Consider the following 18,358-nt stretch of genomic DNA (forward strand, 5'->3'; position numbering starts at 1 on the left):
AACTTGAAATCATCATCGGTTGAGTATAAATCTTTGATAAGCTCAAAACTAAGTAGTTGAGCATCTAAAGTAGCAAGAAGTGTGTACCTTCGTGAGTGAATTGGCGGCTATGTTAAACTTACTAGTTTTGTATTTTATAACATACGGGAAAGTCTCTATGAATGAGATCCATCGCACATGCCTCTTACTCAGTTTGTTTTGAGATTTGAGAAACTTGAGTGACTCGTGGTCGGTGTGGATGACAAACTCCTTGGGTCGAAGGTAATGTTGCCACACTTGTAGTGCTCGGATCAAGGCGTAAAGCTCCTTGTCATAGGTGCTATAGTTCTACATCGTCCCATTCAGTTTATCACTAAAGTAGGCGACTGGTCATCCACCTTGGATCAATACTGCTCCTATGCCAATCCCTGATGCATCACATTCAATCTCAAAAGTCTTAGAGAAATCAGGAAGAGACAATACGGGTGCGTGTGTGAGTGTGTGTTTAAGAGAGTCAAATGATTTTTCCTGTTCTTCACCCCAATGGAACGATACAACCTTTTTAATGATGGATGTCAAAGGTGCTGCTATGGAGCTAAAGTCGCGTACAAAGTGCCGATAGAAGCTCGCAAGTCCGTGAAAGCTCCTTACTTCCCCAATGGTGGTCGGCCTTGGCCATTCTTGGATGGCCTTGATTTTACTCTCATCCACCTTGATGCCCTGTGAACTTACAACAAAGCCTAGGAATGCTAGTTGGTTAGTGCAAAAAGTACATTTCTTTAGATTAGCATAAAGGCGTTCCTTTCGAAGTACTTCTAACACAAACTTAAGATGCTACAAATGTTCTTCTAGACTTGTGCTATAAATGAGAATATCATCAAAATATACTACTACAAATTTGCCTAAAACATGAATCATTAATCGCATAAAGGTACTTGGTGCATTAGTAAGGCCAAAAGGCATGACTAACCACTCATATAACCCGTACTTAGTCTTAAATGCAATTTTCCACTCGTCCCCTTCTTTAATCCTAATTTGATGATACCCAGATTTCAGATCAATTTTCGTGAAAATGACTGCCCCATGTAATTCATCTAACATGTCATCTAGTCGAGGAATGGGATGGCGATACTTTACCATTATGGTATTGATAGCTCGGCAATCCGTGCACATCCTCCAAGACCCGTCCTTCTTGGGTACTAGAATGACTGGAACAGCACAGGGGCTTAAGCTCTCTCTTGCCCATCATTTGCCTAGAAGCTCTTCCACTTGCCTTTGAATCTCCTTGGTCTCCTCGAGGTTGCTTCTATATGCAGGTCGGTTAGGTAGGAGTGCTCCAGGTATGAGGTCTGTTTGGTGTTCAATTCCCCTTACGGGTGGCAATCCACTCGGCACATCATCTGGAAAAACATCCTCATAATCCTGCAAAAGCTTAGTAAAAGAACTAGGCAATGAAGTGTCAAATATGTTGGTGTCATTCGAAACTTCCTTGGTGTAAAACAAGAGTACGGTTTGGCCTCCAAGAAAACCTCTCCTCACATCCTTGGCTTTTGCACTGAACGATATTTTTCCCTCTTATTTTACTCATGCTCCGTCTCATTTATTGCCTTTTCCCTCTCATTTTGCACAGATCTTCTCCTCTCTTTTTTTTCATGTTTTTTCACTTTTTTGCGCTCATCAATTTTCTCACATTCCTACTGAATTTTCATTTGGTCCTCATACACTTGCTTAGGTGTGAGTGGTGCAAGTGTAATCCTCTTTATTGGGCACCTCTAAAATATCATTCCCTACAACTTTCATGTTTTAATCCAAGGCCAATTCGGCCTCTAACTAGGAGCTACAAAACCGGGCAGAATGTTCCCAAGAAAACCCTAACTTTCTACAATTTCTTCCAAACCAGAAATTGGTTGCAATTATCCACTTTTTCCACCTTCTAGAGTCATTATACATCATTTCCAATCATCATAGATAGCCACACAATCATGTTCATATTAAAACAGAAAATCACCAATAAATAAAAAACTTCACTAATTCAACCACAAATCAAGATGTAATCCATAAAGTTTCATCACATACCACCACTAATCATAAATTAGGCATCATTAGAGGAAGGAAAGTGGTTCTTCACAACTCACCTTAGAAACAAGAGAGAGAGAGCAATAGGTCCTCTTAGCTTTCCAAATAACTCCACAAATCAACTCACTAACACTTCCTTAAGTGTTTCTATGGAGCAAAAACAAAATCCAATGGTTGATTTAGAAGATTGGAGCAAAGATTGAAGCAACTTGAAGAGTTTTCTTTCTTTCTTTCTTGAGAGTAAGAGCCGGCCACTAGAGAAGAGAAAATGGTGAAATTTTGGTTAATTTTGTGATTTATTTGGTCAAATAGAAAAAGGTGAATAGTGGTCTTATGTAAGAACCAATCCTATGGTGACACTTGTCACCTCATTTAATGCTTGCCTAACTTTTGTCTCCCTCATACCAATCCACTTAGCATCCTCTACTTATCTCTTAACACCCGGTAAATTAATTTCAGTATCCAAAACTTAACCTAGTTGGCCGAATTTTTCTGAACTTTTTGCACTAGTGGGTCCCACGTCCGGTATACGCTCTTAATTTCTCAAAAACTATTTGATACTAGAAAAATCATCTAAAAACTATATTTACCCAATAACATTATTTAGAAAATTTTTCTAATAAAGAAGATGCATAAAAAGCGTGCAAATAAATCAAATAAGGCCTAAAAATAAAGAAATTTACGGGTTCTCACAGCTTCCATTAAAGTACGCAATGAAGGGACTTCAATCTCGGCAAGCAACACAGCTTCCCTTTTCCTGTTTTTCATTCAAACGTCTACTGATCTTTATTTCTTTGGCTTCAGTCTCGGTGCCATTGTTAACAATCTCTGTCTCTTCTAGGTTCGGTTTGGATTTCTCTTCATATTGTTCGAGACCTTTTGAAAAAAGAACCATATACTTCCTCATTATCACTCTCGTTTTGAATTTCGGATTCCATAATCTCAAAGTCTTGAGTGATATCGAGATTGCCATCATCGGATTCCAGAACAGTGACATCCAACGGTCAAATAATTTTACTTTTTTGTTTTGGCCATCTGAAAGAGTTTAGAGTGAAATTAAAACCAATAAACAATTAATATAAACAAAATGGTATTAACAAAATAATGAAAAGATGTGACTATGCATGCTATTGAAAGATTCAAAAAACAACATAGGAACTTGATAATGTAAAAATTGTTTTAGCCAAAACTTGATTGAACATGATAAAACTATTTACACAAAAGCAAACAGTGACGATTTTCAGGAATTTTAACAAATGACAATCCCCAGATTTATCGAAATTCCCTTCGAGAGGGAAAATACTCGGCAATCCAATTGTGCAAAGCTCCTTCAAGATTTTCAAATTTCTTCGTTGGAGGTGGATGCCTCAAAGGTGTCCTTGTGTTCAGGAAAAGGATTTGTACTTATGCTCGGCCCTTCTTCACCCTTTTTCCTTAGCACTATTTCCCCTGCCTCGATCATGTCTTGGACTTTGTGTTTAAGTGCTTTGCAATCGGCGGTTGAGTGGCCAGGTGCTTCCGAATGATAAGCGCAAGTGTACTGTGGGTTGTATCCGCCAGGGATGCCATGAGGGTAAGCTGGAGGGGGAATTACGCCGATTTTACCAACGGCTTTTAATTGTTCATACAATTGGTCCAGAGGCCTGCCAAGATTAGTAAAAGTGCGATAACGATTTTGATTTTGGGATTCAATGGGTTGAGGGTAATTATAGGTGGGTCTATTTGGTGGAGAAAATTGTTGATTGTAGGGAGGTCGGGGTCGAACTTGTTGGAAGTTAGGTTGAGATATTTGAAAAGGGGCTCTAGGCGGGTTGGTGTAATTTGGGCGAGGTCGAGGATGAGTGATATTGGTGTGATAAACAGGATGAGAGTTTGAATAGTAATGGTAAGGGTTTGAGCATTGTCGAGGTCTGGATCTTGGGATAGGGTTTCGATCCCAGACAAAAGCGATTTCCCCCTCTTTCTTTTGGAGTTGTTGCTTCTTCCCACTATTACTTTGGCCTTGCAAAGCTTCCACTTGAGTTTTCAGGGCAGACACATTAACAATCTTTCCAGCCTTCACACAATCATCATATTCTTCAAGCTTATTGACAATAGCAGCAAATGAGCATCCAATCATGCGAAAGATTTCCTCAAAATACGGGGGATCGTGTGCTTTAATAAAGGTGCGAATGATTTCATCTTCAGTCATTGGCGGCTCAACCTTTGCAGCTATTTTGCTCCATCTCTTAGCATAGGTTTTGTGATCCTCAGATGGCTTCCTCTTCGTCCCCTCTAATGTGGTCCGTATCGGTGCTAGTTCACAGTTGTATTCATATTGCCTTATAAACGCATTGGACAGGTCCAACCAAGTCTTTATCTCATCAAACTTCAAATTTGAATACCAATCAAGTGCGTCGCCTTCCAGACTTTCTGGGAATAGCCTTAAAGGTAGATTTTCATCATCTGTTGGCCTACCCAACTTGTTGACGAACAATCGGAGGTGTGTCTTGGGATTGCTGGTGCCATCATACTTGTTAAATTTTGGGATTTTGAACCCCTCAGGCAATTGCAATTTGGAAAGAGACAAAGCTCATCATAGTCCAGCACTCCTTGTGTGACGCCCCGAAGAAAAAAATGAGTTTGAGAACCCGGAAATTTTCTAATTTTCTAGGGTTTATTTTATTTACTTGCCCGCCTTTCTACATTTTCTTTATTAGAAAAATTCCCTAGATAAAGTTTATGAGCAAAGATAGTTTTAAAATGATTTTTCTGGTATCGGTTAGTTTTTGAGAAATTAAGAGCGTATTTTGAACGTGGGACCCGCAAGTGCGGTAAACGCAATATATTTTTGACAACTTGTTGGAATTTTGTATTAAGTGATATTATTTTACAAAGTGTTAAGATATTTGTATTGGAGAGACAAAAAGATAAGTTTTAAACCTAAAGGTGACAAGTGTCACCATAAGAGTTAGTCTTGCCATTTGACCACTATTCATGCCTTTACCAAATTAATATCAAAATTGACCAAAAATCTTCCATTTTTCCTTCAAGCTTGGCTGAACCTCTTCTTACAAGAAAAGAAAGAAAAGCTTCCAAGTTTCTTGCTCCAATCTTGTCCAATCTCACAAACTAACCGTTTAATCTTGAATTCCTTCCATAAAACCTCTTCAAGTAGTGATTGTGAGTTGGTGTGTGAAGTTGTTTGGAAAGTTAAGGTGACCCATAGCTCTCTCTCTCTTGTTTTAAAGGTAAGTTGTGAAGAACCACCCTCCTCCTTTAATTGATGCTTAAAGCATGCTTAGTGGTTGTATAAGATGCAAGTTTATGGATTGATTCTTGATTTGTGGTTGAAATAATGAAGTTTTATTATTTTTGGGGAATTTTCTGTTTTAATATAAGCATGATTGTGTGGCTATCTATGATGATTGGAAATGATGTTTAAGGCCTCTATGAGGTGGAAAAAATGGAAGATTGCAATTAATTTCTGTTTTGGAAGAAATCTGGAAAATTAGGGTTCTTGGTTCTTCATTCTGTCCGAATTTTTAGGTCATAGATAGAGACCGAATTGGCCTTGGCTCAAAACATGAAAGTTGTAGGTATTGATGTTTTAAGGGTTCCTGTAAAATTTCAGGTTAATTGAAGTAGTGTAGAATGAGATAAGCCGAAATTACTATTGCTGTTCTGGGTTCATCAGGATGTTAGAACTGCGTCTGAAATGGGTTGTTTTGACTGGAATTGTTTTGGATTTGGGTGTTGAGGTCTTCTGAGGAAATGTAGCTTGATGCCCTAGCTACCATATGCCTTTGGAATTTCTGCATTTGGACCTGTTTAGACTGAGTTGTACTGATTACAGCATAGTATAATTTGTAAACCTGCAATTACGGTTCTGGTTTGGTATTTGGCATATATGACTTAGTTGTGCTGGGATTTGGACTGAGTTACCTTCTACAATGTTGTAGCCCTGTCTTTTAGCTTAGAAACGGTGTATCTTGCACCTTCATCCGATACTCGTAGTACCTTTGGTGCCATTACCGGAAAAGGACGTCAAAACTGTTTATCTGGTTTTGAGCTTAACTTTCATTTCCGGACTTTTCCCTAGTTTGACTTGTACTAGTACTACTTGGAACTTGCTGAATGACTATTAGATGAACTTGTTGTTGTGTGTGTACCTTTGGGACTGGCTGAGGAAATAATGAAGCCTTGATGGCTGGAAAAGTAAAGAAATTTAGGGGAAGTGTTGTCCGAACTTTGAAGGGATTTGTTTGCATTGAGTTTGTGATCTAAGACTCGGATTTGAGCAAGGCAATGATATATGATGGATGGTTTCTGAGCCATGGAGGTGAGTGACCCTAAACTATTTCCAAAGTTATTTGTGAAATGTTTCTTGCATTATTTATTCGATTGCATCTCATGCGTGCTTGCATGTGAATTCATGATATGATTTTGGCTTAAATGAGTTCTGGAAAAGTCTTGTGCTGGACACCAACGTCTCCACTCTGTTTATGGTTCATGTTCATGTTTATCTGGAGCTCAAAAAGGGGCTTCCTCTCTCTGTTCGTGTGTTATGATCTATTTGAGCGTTGGGTGTTCTAGTGCAATGATTTCACTGGCTCACGAGAGCACTAAACGGACATTTGATCTCTGAATCATGACATCATCGAAATCATCGAAATGCAACATTGTGAAATATATTTGCTTAATGATTTTGCTGGTTACTCGCTGAGCTTCTAGCTCACCCCAAAAATATTTTATTCCCCTCCACAGGGCTCAAGGCGAAGGAAGGACTTATAGTACTTGTGCGCGTGATTGGATGGCCTTTATGTTGTACAGTTTGGATTTGGAATCATTTTATGTATAGTTGGGAATTGTTTCCGCTGCATTTGTGACATGTAATTTTTGGAGAATTTGATGTATATTGGAGATTTATATTGTAATATTTGAGATTTGTATTGTATTTCATTTGAGGATTGTAGTGAACGACTGAGTCCCGGCGAGAGCTGGGCAGGCGGCCCGCCGAACCCTCTGGTTCGCCTTAGGGGGAGGTGGGGCCGTCACACCTTGCTTGTTTAACCCTTGACTTTTCCTAATAAATTCATCAAAACGGTCAAGGTGCTTGAGCAACTTCATATCCATAGGAGCAGAAGATTCTCCTACTTTTGGTTTAGCTTGGACAGTGTGGTCTGGCAGGAAGGCTCTGCAGTGGTGTGATAAAAGGTATGCGGCTCGGGGGGTATATTCGAAGTGATTTGGGGTTGTGGGCCTTGCATGTGACTAGGAAAGAATGAAGGATTAGGCGGGTAAGTGTATGCCAAATTTACGGTGGTATAGGTGAAGGTTTCTTCGGGTGGAATAATGAAGGGTGGAGTAAAAGTGGTTTGGGTCGTGGGTATGACAAACGATTCTGGCTCCGGTTGACTGACGGGTACAGGCTCGGGTTGAACTCCGCTGCTGATAAGCTCATCAATTAATTTCCTTTGGGCCGCCATCTCAGTGGCCATCTCACCAAACTTAGTAAGCATCTCGGTTAGCTAAACCCCTAAACTCGTAGTCTCAGGTTGGGCTGCAGTAGCAGACCTATCCAACGGCTCCGGTTATGAACTCATGTTTACACGACTCCTCTGGGCTTGACTACGTGATCGTGTTATGATGGGGCTTCGACGAGAAGCTATGTTTAAATATTACCTGAAAATTTCGAAAGGAAAATCGCCTTTAGGTTTAGCCCTCACTTAGCTTTTCCAATAAAAATACAAAGAAAAAGAAAAAGACAAGAGTTAGTAAACACCCAAAAAAGTCGGATGCATGTCCTATGGGGGGAACCCTTTTTGTGCCAAGGGTAGGCCTAGCATGAAAATGTAATCCTCTAGGGTAGGCACTATACCATACCTGAGGGGTCCGATCAACTTATTGACATTTGATTAGCAAGTAATTGGAAATTTTGGACCAATTGAACAGCGGGAGATCTCTAACAAAATGAGGACAAATCCGAATGAATTATTGGTTTTGGTTGGCGCAAGAATTTATACAAATTAATTTAACTTTGACGGGCTTGTTATTGAAGAAATTTGAAATTTCCTAAAGCAGATCAAAACCCTAATTCATCCAAATCAAATGCAATGGGTGATTTTCTTAAAAACAACTAGGTTTCTCAATTTGAAATTTGACATTAAAACCCTAATCAGTCGACTGGGTTGGATGAAATTGATGATTTATTCAAAAATTGATCGGATCACCTTAAAAAAGGGTGAAATGGTCAAATGCATTGAATGGAATTTAATTATTTATTCAAAATTGAATGGATAACCCTAAAATGAATTAAACTAATCAAATGAATTGAATGAAATCAATTGATCAAACAAATCGAGTGAAATGATGATTTATTCAAATCGACCGAATTGCCCTAAAACTAGGCAAATTGGTCAAATGGATCGGACGAAATTGACGATTTATTCAAAATTGATAAGATTGCCCTAAGAATAGGTAAACTAACTAAATGAATTCAAAATCGACTAGGTTGCCCTAAAAATGAACAAATTGATAAAATCGACTGGATGAAATTGATGAATAAAATGGTCCAATGAATTGAATGGAATTGACAGCTTATTTAAAAAATCAATCTATCCATTGGCAGTTTCAAAAATTTATTGCGATGCATTAGTCTATGAGCCTTCTAAAATCAAATTTTGGCCTCAATTTATATATCATCTCAATAGTGAGGAATTATTTGTAAATTTCTTCAAATTAATGTCCTTCATGCAAGGGATTTTTACCAATTTTGATAAAATGGCCAAAAAGTGATTATTAGACGCTCATATTCCTAAGATCGCTCTATGAAAATGATCGAATCCTACCTTACCTTGTGCACTACCCCTTCGGATGGTACAAAATGTAAACGTGCAAGTCTCCTTGGATTAAATATCCGAGACACGAGATGGCTTATCCCTAACACGGGATCCCCTAAATGGCATTTCCTTTCTATGATTTATGCGTGATGCCAATTTATCAAAGCGAATAAATATGCAGTACACAAGACGTGACCTAAAGGGACCCCTTTTTGTATGCCGCGTTGAGCCTAAAATGAAATGTGTTCATGTTACAAATGTGAAGCATTGAATTTAAACGTGTCACATCAAACGGCGTAGGCTCCTAGAGAGTGCCACGCCAGGACTCTTATTTCCTAGAGCTTATGAGTGCAATGAAGACAAAAACCAATAAAAGTTAGTTCAATCAGATAAATACACATAACATATTGTAGCAAAGTAATACAAAGAAGTAAAGCAATAAAAGGAAAAGGGGGGTTGGATCCCTCCCCTCATAAATAGTGTCCCTAATAGGGTAAGGCAGACTCTACCCTAGGTAAACTATCATGGATGCATGAGGTATTGGCTCACTAATGCATCTAGACTCGATAGATTTTAGGTCCCCGAGCCTTCAGACTTGGAAACCAAGGGTCATCAATCCCAAGGTTCTTTGTCGGTGGCTCGAGCGATTCCCCAGACATTGCTACGCACACGTCGTGTCACGGCTACATGTCTGAGTGAATCTATCAAAAATCCTCAACCTTCGACTAAAAGCTAAAGGCTATCAACCCAAAGCTTAAAATGAAAGATTGAGTGACCCCTCAGACCATGCTATGCACACGTCGTGTCACGGTCACATGTCCAAGTGGGTCGCCTAAAATCCTAATAGGGTGGAGTGGCGTGACAAGCCACTAAAAGAAAAATAAATGAGGGGTAAAAAATTAAAGCGTATGCACGTATGCTAGTGCGCGTTTGGAGGGGAGGGATCGAGAACCAACGCGAGGCTCTAGGGAAATATCCCCCACCCAAATGCAATGCAAAGCACGGAATCAAATAAATAAACCATCCATCCATCAAAACAATCGTACGCAAATGGGCGAGGGAGTGAATTGATACGCACGAAATGCAAAAATCCTAAAAAAAGGAAAAATGCAATCCTAAACATCCAAATGTAATATATAAGAAGGTTAAAAGAAGAAAATAATCGACTAAATCAAATGCTCGGACTCTCTAAGTCCCCAGTGGAGTCGCCAGCTGTCGCGCCCCATTTTTATAATAAATAACGAATGGTTTAAAAAAGTGAATTGTTGATTGAAAATATGATTTTTTTTTATTTAAAAAAGAAAATGACAAACATGGGTCTAAGTGGGGGTTTGAAATGCGACGATTTGGACCCAAATCATAGTTTAAAAAGGGTTTTTGAAATAAAAATCGGAGTCGCCACTTGGTATTGAATTAAGGTGTACCAAGTCACCTAAAAATGAAAAATGAATTTTTTAAAGAAAAAGATAGAAAAAACCCTTTTTAAACGACTCCAAGTCTACGTAAATCAAAGGAAAAGATTCGGGAGTCATATTTGAAGAGAGGGAAGGCAAGGACGAAGTCCAAGGCACCCTCTCAACCTAGCCAAGGCTAATTGCGCGATTTAGTCAAAGATTTTCTTATTTTACCCTTAAGATTTATCACATTTGGATGCACTATATGAATGCAAGCCCTAAACCTAAGGGGGCATCGGGGGGTAAAATTTCTCTTCAAAGCTCGAATGGTACTAATCACATTAATTGTGACGCCCAATAATGACTCTTTGGAGAGGTCACAAATAATGCAAAAATATGAGACTCCAAGAAAAGAAAAGGGATAAAATAATTATAGAAATATATATGTCTTAAAGGAGTGCATTATGTCGGGTACGGGGGACTAATGTTCGTGACTCAATTTTCCCTTTAATAGAGGGAATACGAGCGTGCTAAGGCTAGAAAGCCAAACTCGTCCATATCCCATATCCAAGGGGTGTTTCCTAGTCTAATCAAGCAAATGTACTAACCTAGGTCTAGTGCTTAGATGAAATGCAGGTCTAATGTCATGTCTCATACAAAGGGGTAAGTAATATACATATATAAGGGAAAATACGGGGGAAGGGATATACATATATAAGGAAAGTGTCATGCAACATGGTGAAAGAGGCCCTAGAAAGTAAAGATATGCATGAGATGAAGTGATTTTATCACACAATCATGATCTAACGCGCGAAGGGCTCCTAAGGGTCTAGCGTTGGACTAGCCCATATTTCTACTTTCTCACTAGCGTTGGACCAATGAGAAATCGAACAAAGAGTCACAACTAGCATTGGACTAGTACGGATTCGGGAACGGCGGCTACAACTAGCGTTGGACTAGTGTGGTGACGACATGCATTTATTACAACCAAATAAATCATGTAAGACCTAATAAAAGCATATAAACACATAAATCACATATAGCACATAACACACGAGCATGATATCTAGATGCGAGACCCTAAGAAAGCGGTAACACATAGCACATAGACATGCAAAACACACATCAGGCAAGTAAAACAAACAAAGCCCTAACTATTACATTCGGGGGAAGCCTACTACAATCTAAGAGGGGAAATGAAAATAAATAAAATAAAATAAACCTAACTATTACAACTTGGCACTTAAACGCCTTTTAAATAACCAAAATGAAGCTAAAATAAATATACGAAATTAAGACGACTAAAGCGAATAAATAAATAAAATGAAAACACTCAAAAGGCATGCAATTAAACACATAAATCACATAGGCACACATAGGGTCAAATAAAGTAAAAATAAGGGATAGAGTGTACCTCCCTTGAGTTGGGGCCCTAATGGAGTGAAATTACTTATTTACCCTCCAAAAACAAAGAAAAGGTCAAGGCATCACTTTAATTAACAAATAATCACATGAAATGGTAATAAACAGGAATTGAATCACTCAAAGTATCACGTTCAAGAAATTTTGATTGCAAAAATTAAAGAATTTTGAGGGGTCTATTTATTATCATTACAAGAATTAAGGGTCTAAAAGGAAATAAATTAAAATTAGGGACCTAAGGTGAAACCTACCAATCGAATGATAAAATTCATAAGAAATGAATAAAACCCTATTTTTACAATTAAACGACAAAAATTCAAACATTCCACAAAAAATTCAAATCAAAGCTATAAGTCTATAAAAAGTTATTAAACCTACAAATTCATCCTAAAACTCCTTAAGAAGCTATCCAAAAACAAGTCAAAACATATTAAAGAGAAAATGGCACATTAAGAGGACAAAATTGATTAAGTTATCCAATGAATTGGGCCATAGTAGCATTAGATAGAAGCCAAGGGGTTAAAGTGCAACTTTCAGAAACTATTTCATGCAAACTTCATGCAAATGTTACAAGGAAAGCTTCTGCAACCGAAAGCTTGCTGCATTTTCGTTGACAAACGCATATTTCTGGTCCAAATGCACGACTTTGATCTAAACTTTTTCACCAATCATCAAAACTCTAAACTAAGCAACCAAATGCCATTGTCTACTTCACCGAAATCAACCAAGGAAACTGAACATAAAATCAGCAAAAGAAGATGAACTTGGAGCAGCGAAGGTTTTACTCATTTGCAAAACAATGTCTATGCTATGGCCTGCTGTTATACCACACTTTGCTGCAAAAATTGCAGCAGACGCATACTATGGCATCACCATCTAATAACAAGCAGACCCAAAAGAACAATCAGACCAAACTAGAACCTCAGCTACCCAAAATCCAGTTTCGTCAACATTGCTGTAATAGATTGGCCTTGTTGCAGCCTGATGCTACATCGTAAATTGCTACTTTAAAATGCAGGCATGAAACTTTTCCTAATGATTTGGGGCTTCAGCAATCAAAGACCACCTATGCAACCTCTCTCAACCTCCGAGACTTCAAGACTCAGTAGTCTTTCACAAACAAAACAATAAAAGAAAACACTACACCTCCGTGAAACGTATAAGGCAGCAAAAAAGGAAAACAAGACACCCCAAAGTTTCATGTTTCCGCTTTTTTCAACTGGGTTTACAAGGTTTCGAAGTCCTGGGTTTATCAAGCTCGGATGAGCTCCAAACCTTCCAACTCAAACCAGAAATTGACAATCACGTCAACGTAGAGAAAGAAAGACATCATGCGCAGGGCAATCATAGAACAACAAAACCTGAAAAGATAAAGCAAAATCCACAGATTCAAAGAACAAGTTTCATCAAGACTTCATTTTTCTGCAACCCGTGAAACCGATATCAACCCAAGATTCATTTTGTGAAATTTTACGAATATAAAAGGGTTGTTAATATCTAAAAGAAATGGGTTAACCTCCACATTCTCCTAATTCACAATGACACAAAAATCCGGGTGCAGAGGTATGAGGAAAAATCTGAAACAACAGCGCATGGCAAGGAAAAGAACCGAAGACAAAGAAAAGAGAAAAAAAAACATGAAAACCAGAACTGGATATTGCCGCATATCGATTTGAGTATGGGTAGGCGGAGGAAAAGGGAAAGGAAGGGTTACCTTGAGAGATGATCGAGCTCCGCAGTAGATCCACGAGACCTGCCGCAACCTTGATGAAGGAATCCGCAAGTGAAAGTATGGAGATCCGGCAACCCCCCCTGGCCGTCCCTTGTTCCTCCGCCGTGAGCTTTTTCTTTTTCTTCTCCAAAGCTGCATCTTTCTTTCCTCCCTAAACCCTAGCCATTCTCTGCTCCTTTCTATTCTCTCAAACTCCTATCCTATTTTTTACCCAGCCGAAGCCTCACTCTGTTTTTTCCTTCACCAACCCACAGCCTTCGTTTTCTTTTTTTTTTTGCTTCTTCTTTCCTCTCGGGTTCTATCTAATGTCTTCCTCAGAGTTCTTGCTTCGTTTCTGTCCCCCTAACTCCCTCTCGGTCTCCTGCAATTTTTCTCTTTTCTTCGCCGCTGTTTCTCTCCTTTCCTTTCTAGCCGCCGCACCTCACTCTTAACTCCCTCATTCTCTACTCTATCCGCTGCTCCCTCAGCTTTTTTAAATGAGACAAGGGTTCGTAAAACCCTCATCTCAATGGCCCTCAAAAATCAGATTTTTATGGGATTATTAGAGCCGTTGGAAACCTCCTTTTGGATCCTTCTTGATCCTTGGATTAAGCCAAGTAGTTTTGGGCATCAACATGATAAAAAATCCCGTGAAATGAAGTTGCATTTTTTTGTCTTGTGGGCTACGTCTGAGCCTGCAATATGAAGGAATGGCGCGCGTGCAAAGCACGCGCGCGTGGGCTCCTATTTTCATTTTTTTCATTTTTCATTTTTCCCATTTTTATTTCCAATGAATCATTTAATTAGCAATAAACAAAAAACAAAAATAATAATTTGAGTAAAAATCAAATAAAATGAACAAAACTAGGAATGAAAGATAAAATGCTGAGAGATTTTTTTTTTTAAATAAATAACAATAAACTTGAATTCAAAAGAAATAAAGCATATTTTTGTGAATGATTTTCTTTTTTTCGATAAATTCCATGCTAAAAAGACTTAAAAATAAAAATAACAAATAAGCGACTAAAAGTAAATAAAAACTAACATAAAAAATAAAATGATAGTAAATAAAACTACACTAAAAATTTGGTGTCTACACATGAGTTTGTGTTTTAGCAATTGAAATGCTTTATCTTGGTCAGCTCCCCAATGAAATGCGCTATTCTTCTTGATGACGGCCGTCAACGGGGCTGCAATTGTGTTGAAGTCGCGCACAAACCGTCGATAAAAGCTAGCTAATCCGTGAAAGCTTCGCACTTCGCTCACAGTTCTTGGTGTAGGCCATTCTTGGATGGCTTTCACCTTGCTCTCATCCACCTGTATTCCCTGTACACTAATAACAAATCCTAGAAATACCAATTGGTTAGTGCAAAAAGAACACTTTTTCAAGTTAGCATACAAACTGGCATGGCACAAAGCATTCAAAACAGCACGTCAGTGCTCCATATGTTCATCAAGACTTCGGCTATAGACCAAGATGTCATCAAAATAAACTACCACAAATTTACCTAGAAAAGGACGTAAGACATGATTCATTAACCTCATGAATATGCAAGGGGCATTAGATAAACCAAAGGGCATGACTAGCCATTCATACAGTCCATAAGTAGTCTTAAAAGCCGTTTTCCAATCATCACCCTCTTTCATTCGAATTTGGTGATATCCATTTTTTAAATCAATTTTTGTGAAGATTACAGTTCCATTTAGCTCATCTAGCATGTTGTCTAACCTAGGTATAGGATGACGATACTTTACCGTTATAGAATTGATGGCTCTGCAATCCACACACATGCGTGAGCTTCCATCCTTCTTTGGCACCAAGATGGCGGGTACGGCACAAGGACTTAAGCTCTCACGCGCCCAACCTTTCTTGAGTAGTTCGTGTACCTGCCTTTGAAGCTCCTTGATTTCTTCGAGACTCATGCGATAGGCAGCTTTATTGGGCAATGGTGAACCTGGAACGAGGTCTATTTGATGTTCAATTCCATGGATGGGAGGTAATCCGTCCGGAATTTCCTCGAGGAATACATCCTCAAACTCCTGCAACAATGATAACACACCAAGATGTAACGAGTTAGTAGCATTATTAGCAACGAGCATAACTTCTTTACAGACTAACATAAGCAAAGGTTGGCGAGAGAGTAAGGCTCGTTTTACTTCCCTAGCTTTAGCGAACATGCTTTGCTTCTTCTCGATTTTCCTCTGAAGGGTCGAGTCAGTCATTGCCATTTTCCCTTTACTTTTCTCGGCTCCTTTCACTCTCCTTTGCTCCTCGCTTTCTTGTTGTAACCGGATTTGGTCCTCATGCACTTGTTTGGGAGTGAGAGGCACAAGTGTAACCTTCCTGTTGTCGTGCATGAATGAGTACTTATTGGTGAAGCCATCATGACTAGTTCTCTTGTCATATTGCCATGGCCTCCCTAATAGCACATGAGTAGCTTGCATGGACACTATGTCACATAGGACTTCATCCTCATATCGTCCAATGCGGAATGGAATCTTGATTTGCTTTGTGACTCGCATATCGCAACTATTGTTCAACCACTGGAGCCTATAAGGGTGAGGATGCTTGAGGGTAGGAAGTGCGGCCTTCTCCATTAGGATCACACATGCCATGTTTGTGCAACTCCCGGGGTCAATAATAAGGCTACACACCTTGCCCTTTATGTGACAACGTGTGTAAAAGATGTTTTTCCGTTGTTGGCCATCCTCCTTCTTGACTTGCGTAGTCAGCACCTATCGAACTACCATGTCGAGTTGTTCATTCGTGGGTAGTTTCTCACTAGAATCGGCTTCATCCTCTTCCAAGGAAGGCATTCCCTCACAGCTATCTTCTTCATCCATAACCACTTCTCCATTGTCAAGTAAGAGCATGGTTCGCCGGTTTGGACACTGCGATGCCATGTGACCGAACCCTTGGCATTTAAAGCACTTGATCTCACGGTTACGGGTTTTAGAGGCATCATTCACTGCCTTGGTGTCCTTCTTGAGGCCCTCAATCTTAGCTTCATTTCGTGTGGCTCCACCCGAGGCTCCCATAATTGGTGTCTCCTTTTTCTTAGGCGGATATGTCCTCCAATTCGAGCTAACGGGTGCACTAGGGAGTCGAGTAGTACCCCCCCTCTTGAGGCGGCGCTCCACTTTTGAAGCTTTGTCCACCATGTCAATGATTTCTATGTAGTGGTGCAATTCCATTACCTCTGCAATCTCGGGTCTTAATCCGCTTAGAAACCTAGCCGTTGTCGCTTCCCGGTCCTCCACTACATCCGTACGTAACATAGCTATTTCCATCTCCTTGAAATAGTCATCCACGCTTTGAGACCCTTGACTCAAGTTTTGTAATTTTTGATAAAGGTCTCGGTGGTAGTGACTTGGAATAAACCGTTTCCTCATCAACCTGTGAAGTTCATGCCATGTGGTCACAGGCAGTTCTCCACATCTCCTTCGGCTAAGTTGCACTTGATCCCACCAAATGATGGCGTAATCCGTGAATTCAAGAGTGGCAAGCTTCACCTTTTGATCCTCCCTATAATCTTGGCATTCGAAAACCATCTCGATGCGCTTTTCCCACTCCAAGTAGGCATCTGGATCAGATTTCCCTTGGAACGAAGGGATTTTGATTTTAATCCCTTTTAGTGCATCATCGTTCCTCTTTGGGTCTCGTTGAACATATCTAGGCCATCGATCGTCTTCATCTCCTTCAGGCGTAGGGCCGGATTCGTCCTTATTGCTTCCCCCATGAACCGAGTTACTTCGTTGTTGATGGTTCTCAAGTTGGTCTATTCGCTTATGTATAGATTCAAGGGACATGTCCATCCTCCGCTGGAACTCATTCAGCAAGGCCTCCATGGTAAGTTTATTATCGAAAGGGTGAGAATCCATTGCTAAGGCAACCTACAAAATGGTTAGTAGAAAACAAGGAAAAGTTTCCTCCCAACACTCCCTCATGTGTATACACTCACACTCGTGTTTGCACACAAGATTACTCACTCGAGTACTCTTACAAATAACTCTTATTGGCCTTTGCTTGCCTCCCTTGAAGAAATCAGAAAATTTTCCCAAAGAACTCTAATGTCGACTTTTCAACCACGATCCAAACAAGGAATGAAGCAAGGGTCAAACTGGAACAAACTCAGGTATATGACACTAGACGCGACTCAAGACTCAAAGCTGAAATTTGAAATCCTAGAAAACTCCTACCCGCAAAACTGGAACTTTGGGCTGTTGTATTGCTGTATTCTGGTCAGTGTTTTGGAAGGGTAAAAGTGCCTTTAGGATGTTCAAAGAAGGTCAGATTCAGTCCCTGAATTTTGGCCAAGTTGATTTTTCAATCCTAGTCCAACCGCCTTTGGAAATCAATGAATTCTATCGCGATTTGGATAAGGACTGGTGGTGGTTTTAGGAGACTGTTTTGGGATGGTTTTGGGCTGTCCAATGTCGGTGGGGGTCTTGGCAACCAATCTAGAATTGAAATTCCATATGTAGAAGCCAATTAAGTTTTGGAAACCCACCAGAAATTGGAATCTCCAATCGATCAAGAATAGGAAACCTGATTTCTTCGAGAGAGCCGAACCCTTCTCTTTTCTTTTAACTTTTTTTTTGTCGTTTCTTTCTTTTTTTTGTCTCTTTTCTTCTTTTTTTTTTGTACTTTTGATCAAGATTTCAGCTCTTCAAAGGAAACAAGTTCAGGTCGCTCCAATCAAGATCAAGGAACGATGGCAAGTTAGGCAAGTTTCAAGAAAGAAAACCCTAGTTCTTGATTTATGGTTTCAAGCACTTTCAAAACAAGTGTTTGTGGTCCAAGAATTTCAAGATTCTGGTTCAAGAACTTGCCCAATTATGTTATGGTATCCAAGGCTTGCAATAACAACAACCAACTCACGACAATAGGCAAGCAGAAATTCAGCAATTCCCAAAACGAAATTCCAGCAACTTGACACGAAAACACAACAAGG

At 39.5% G+C, this 18,358-nt stretch overlaps 1 protein-coding gene across 1 annotated transcript; it reads right to left on the bottom strand.

The window, feature by feature from the left end:
- Positions 1-1,224: 1,224 nt before the first annotated feature.
- On the bottom strand, positions 1,225-16,019 carry LOC113729115 (uncharacterized). Its single transcript, XM_027253444.1, has 3 exons — positions 14,912-16,019; positions 14,670-14,749; positions 1,225-1,401 (listed from the first exon to the last, which is right to left on the bottom strand). The coding sequence occupies exons 1-3, from the start codon at positions 16,017-16,019 to the stop codon at positions 1,225-1,227; spliced, it is 1,365 nt and encodes a 454-aa protein (XP_027109245.1).
- Positions 16,020-18,358: the final 2,339 nt, after the last annotated feature.

This window comes from Coffea arabica, chromosome 2e, assembly GCF_036785885.1.
Source record: "Coffea arabica cultivar ET-39 chromosome 2e, Coffea Arabica ET-39 HiFi, whole genome shotgun sequence".
In the NCBI taxonomy this organism is placed as follows: Eukaryota; Viridiplantae; Streptophyta; class Magnoliopsida; order Gentianales; family Rubiaceae; genus Coffea; species Coffea arabica.

What these genes read in the sequence shown, in the direction of transcription:
- LOC113729115 (XM_027253444.1), bottom strand. Translation starts at nt 16,019, where the DNA reads ATGGCATGTGTGATCCTAATGGAGAAGGCCGCACTTCCTACCCTCAAG. An exon ending in TGTCTTACGTCCTTTTCTAG is followed by an intron (nt 14,750 to 14,911) that starts GTAAATTTGTGG and finishes TGGTATTTCTAG; the next exon opens with GATTTGTTATTAGTGTACAG. An exon ending in AATGGCCTACACCAAGAACT is followed by an intron (nt 1,402 to 14,669) that starts GTGAGCGAAGTG and finishes AAGCTTTTGCAG; the next exon opens with GATTATGAGGATGTTTTTCC.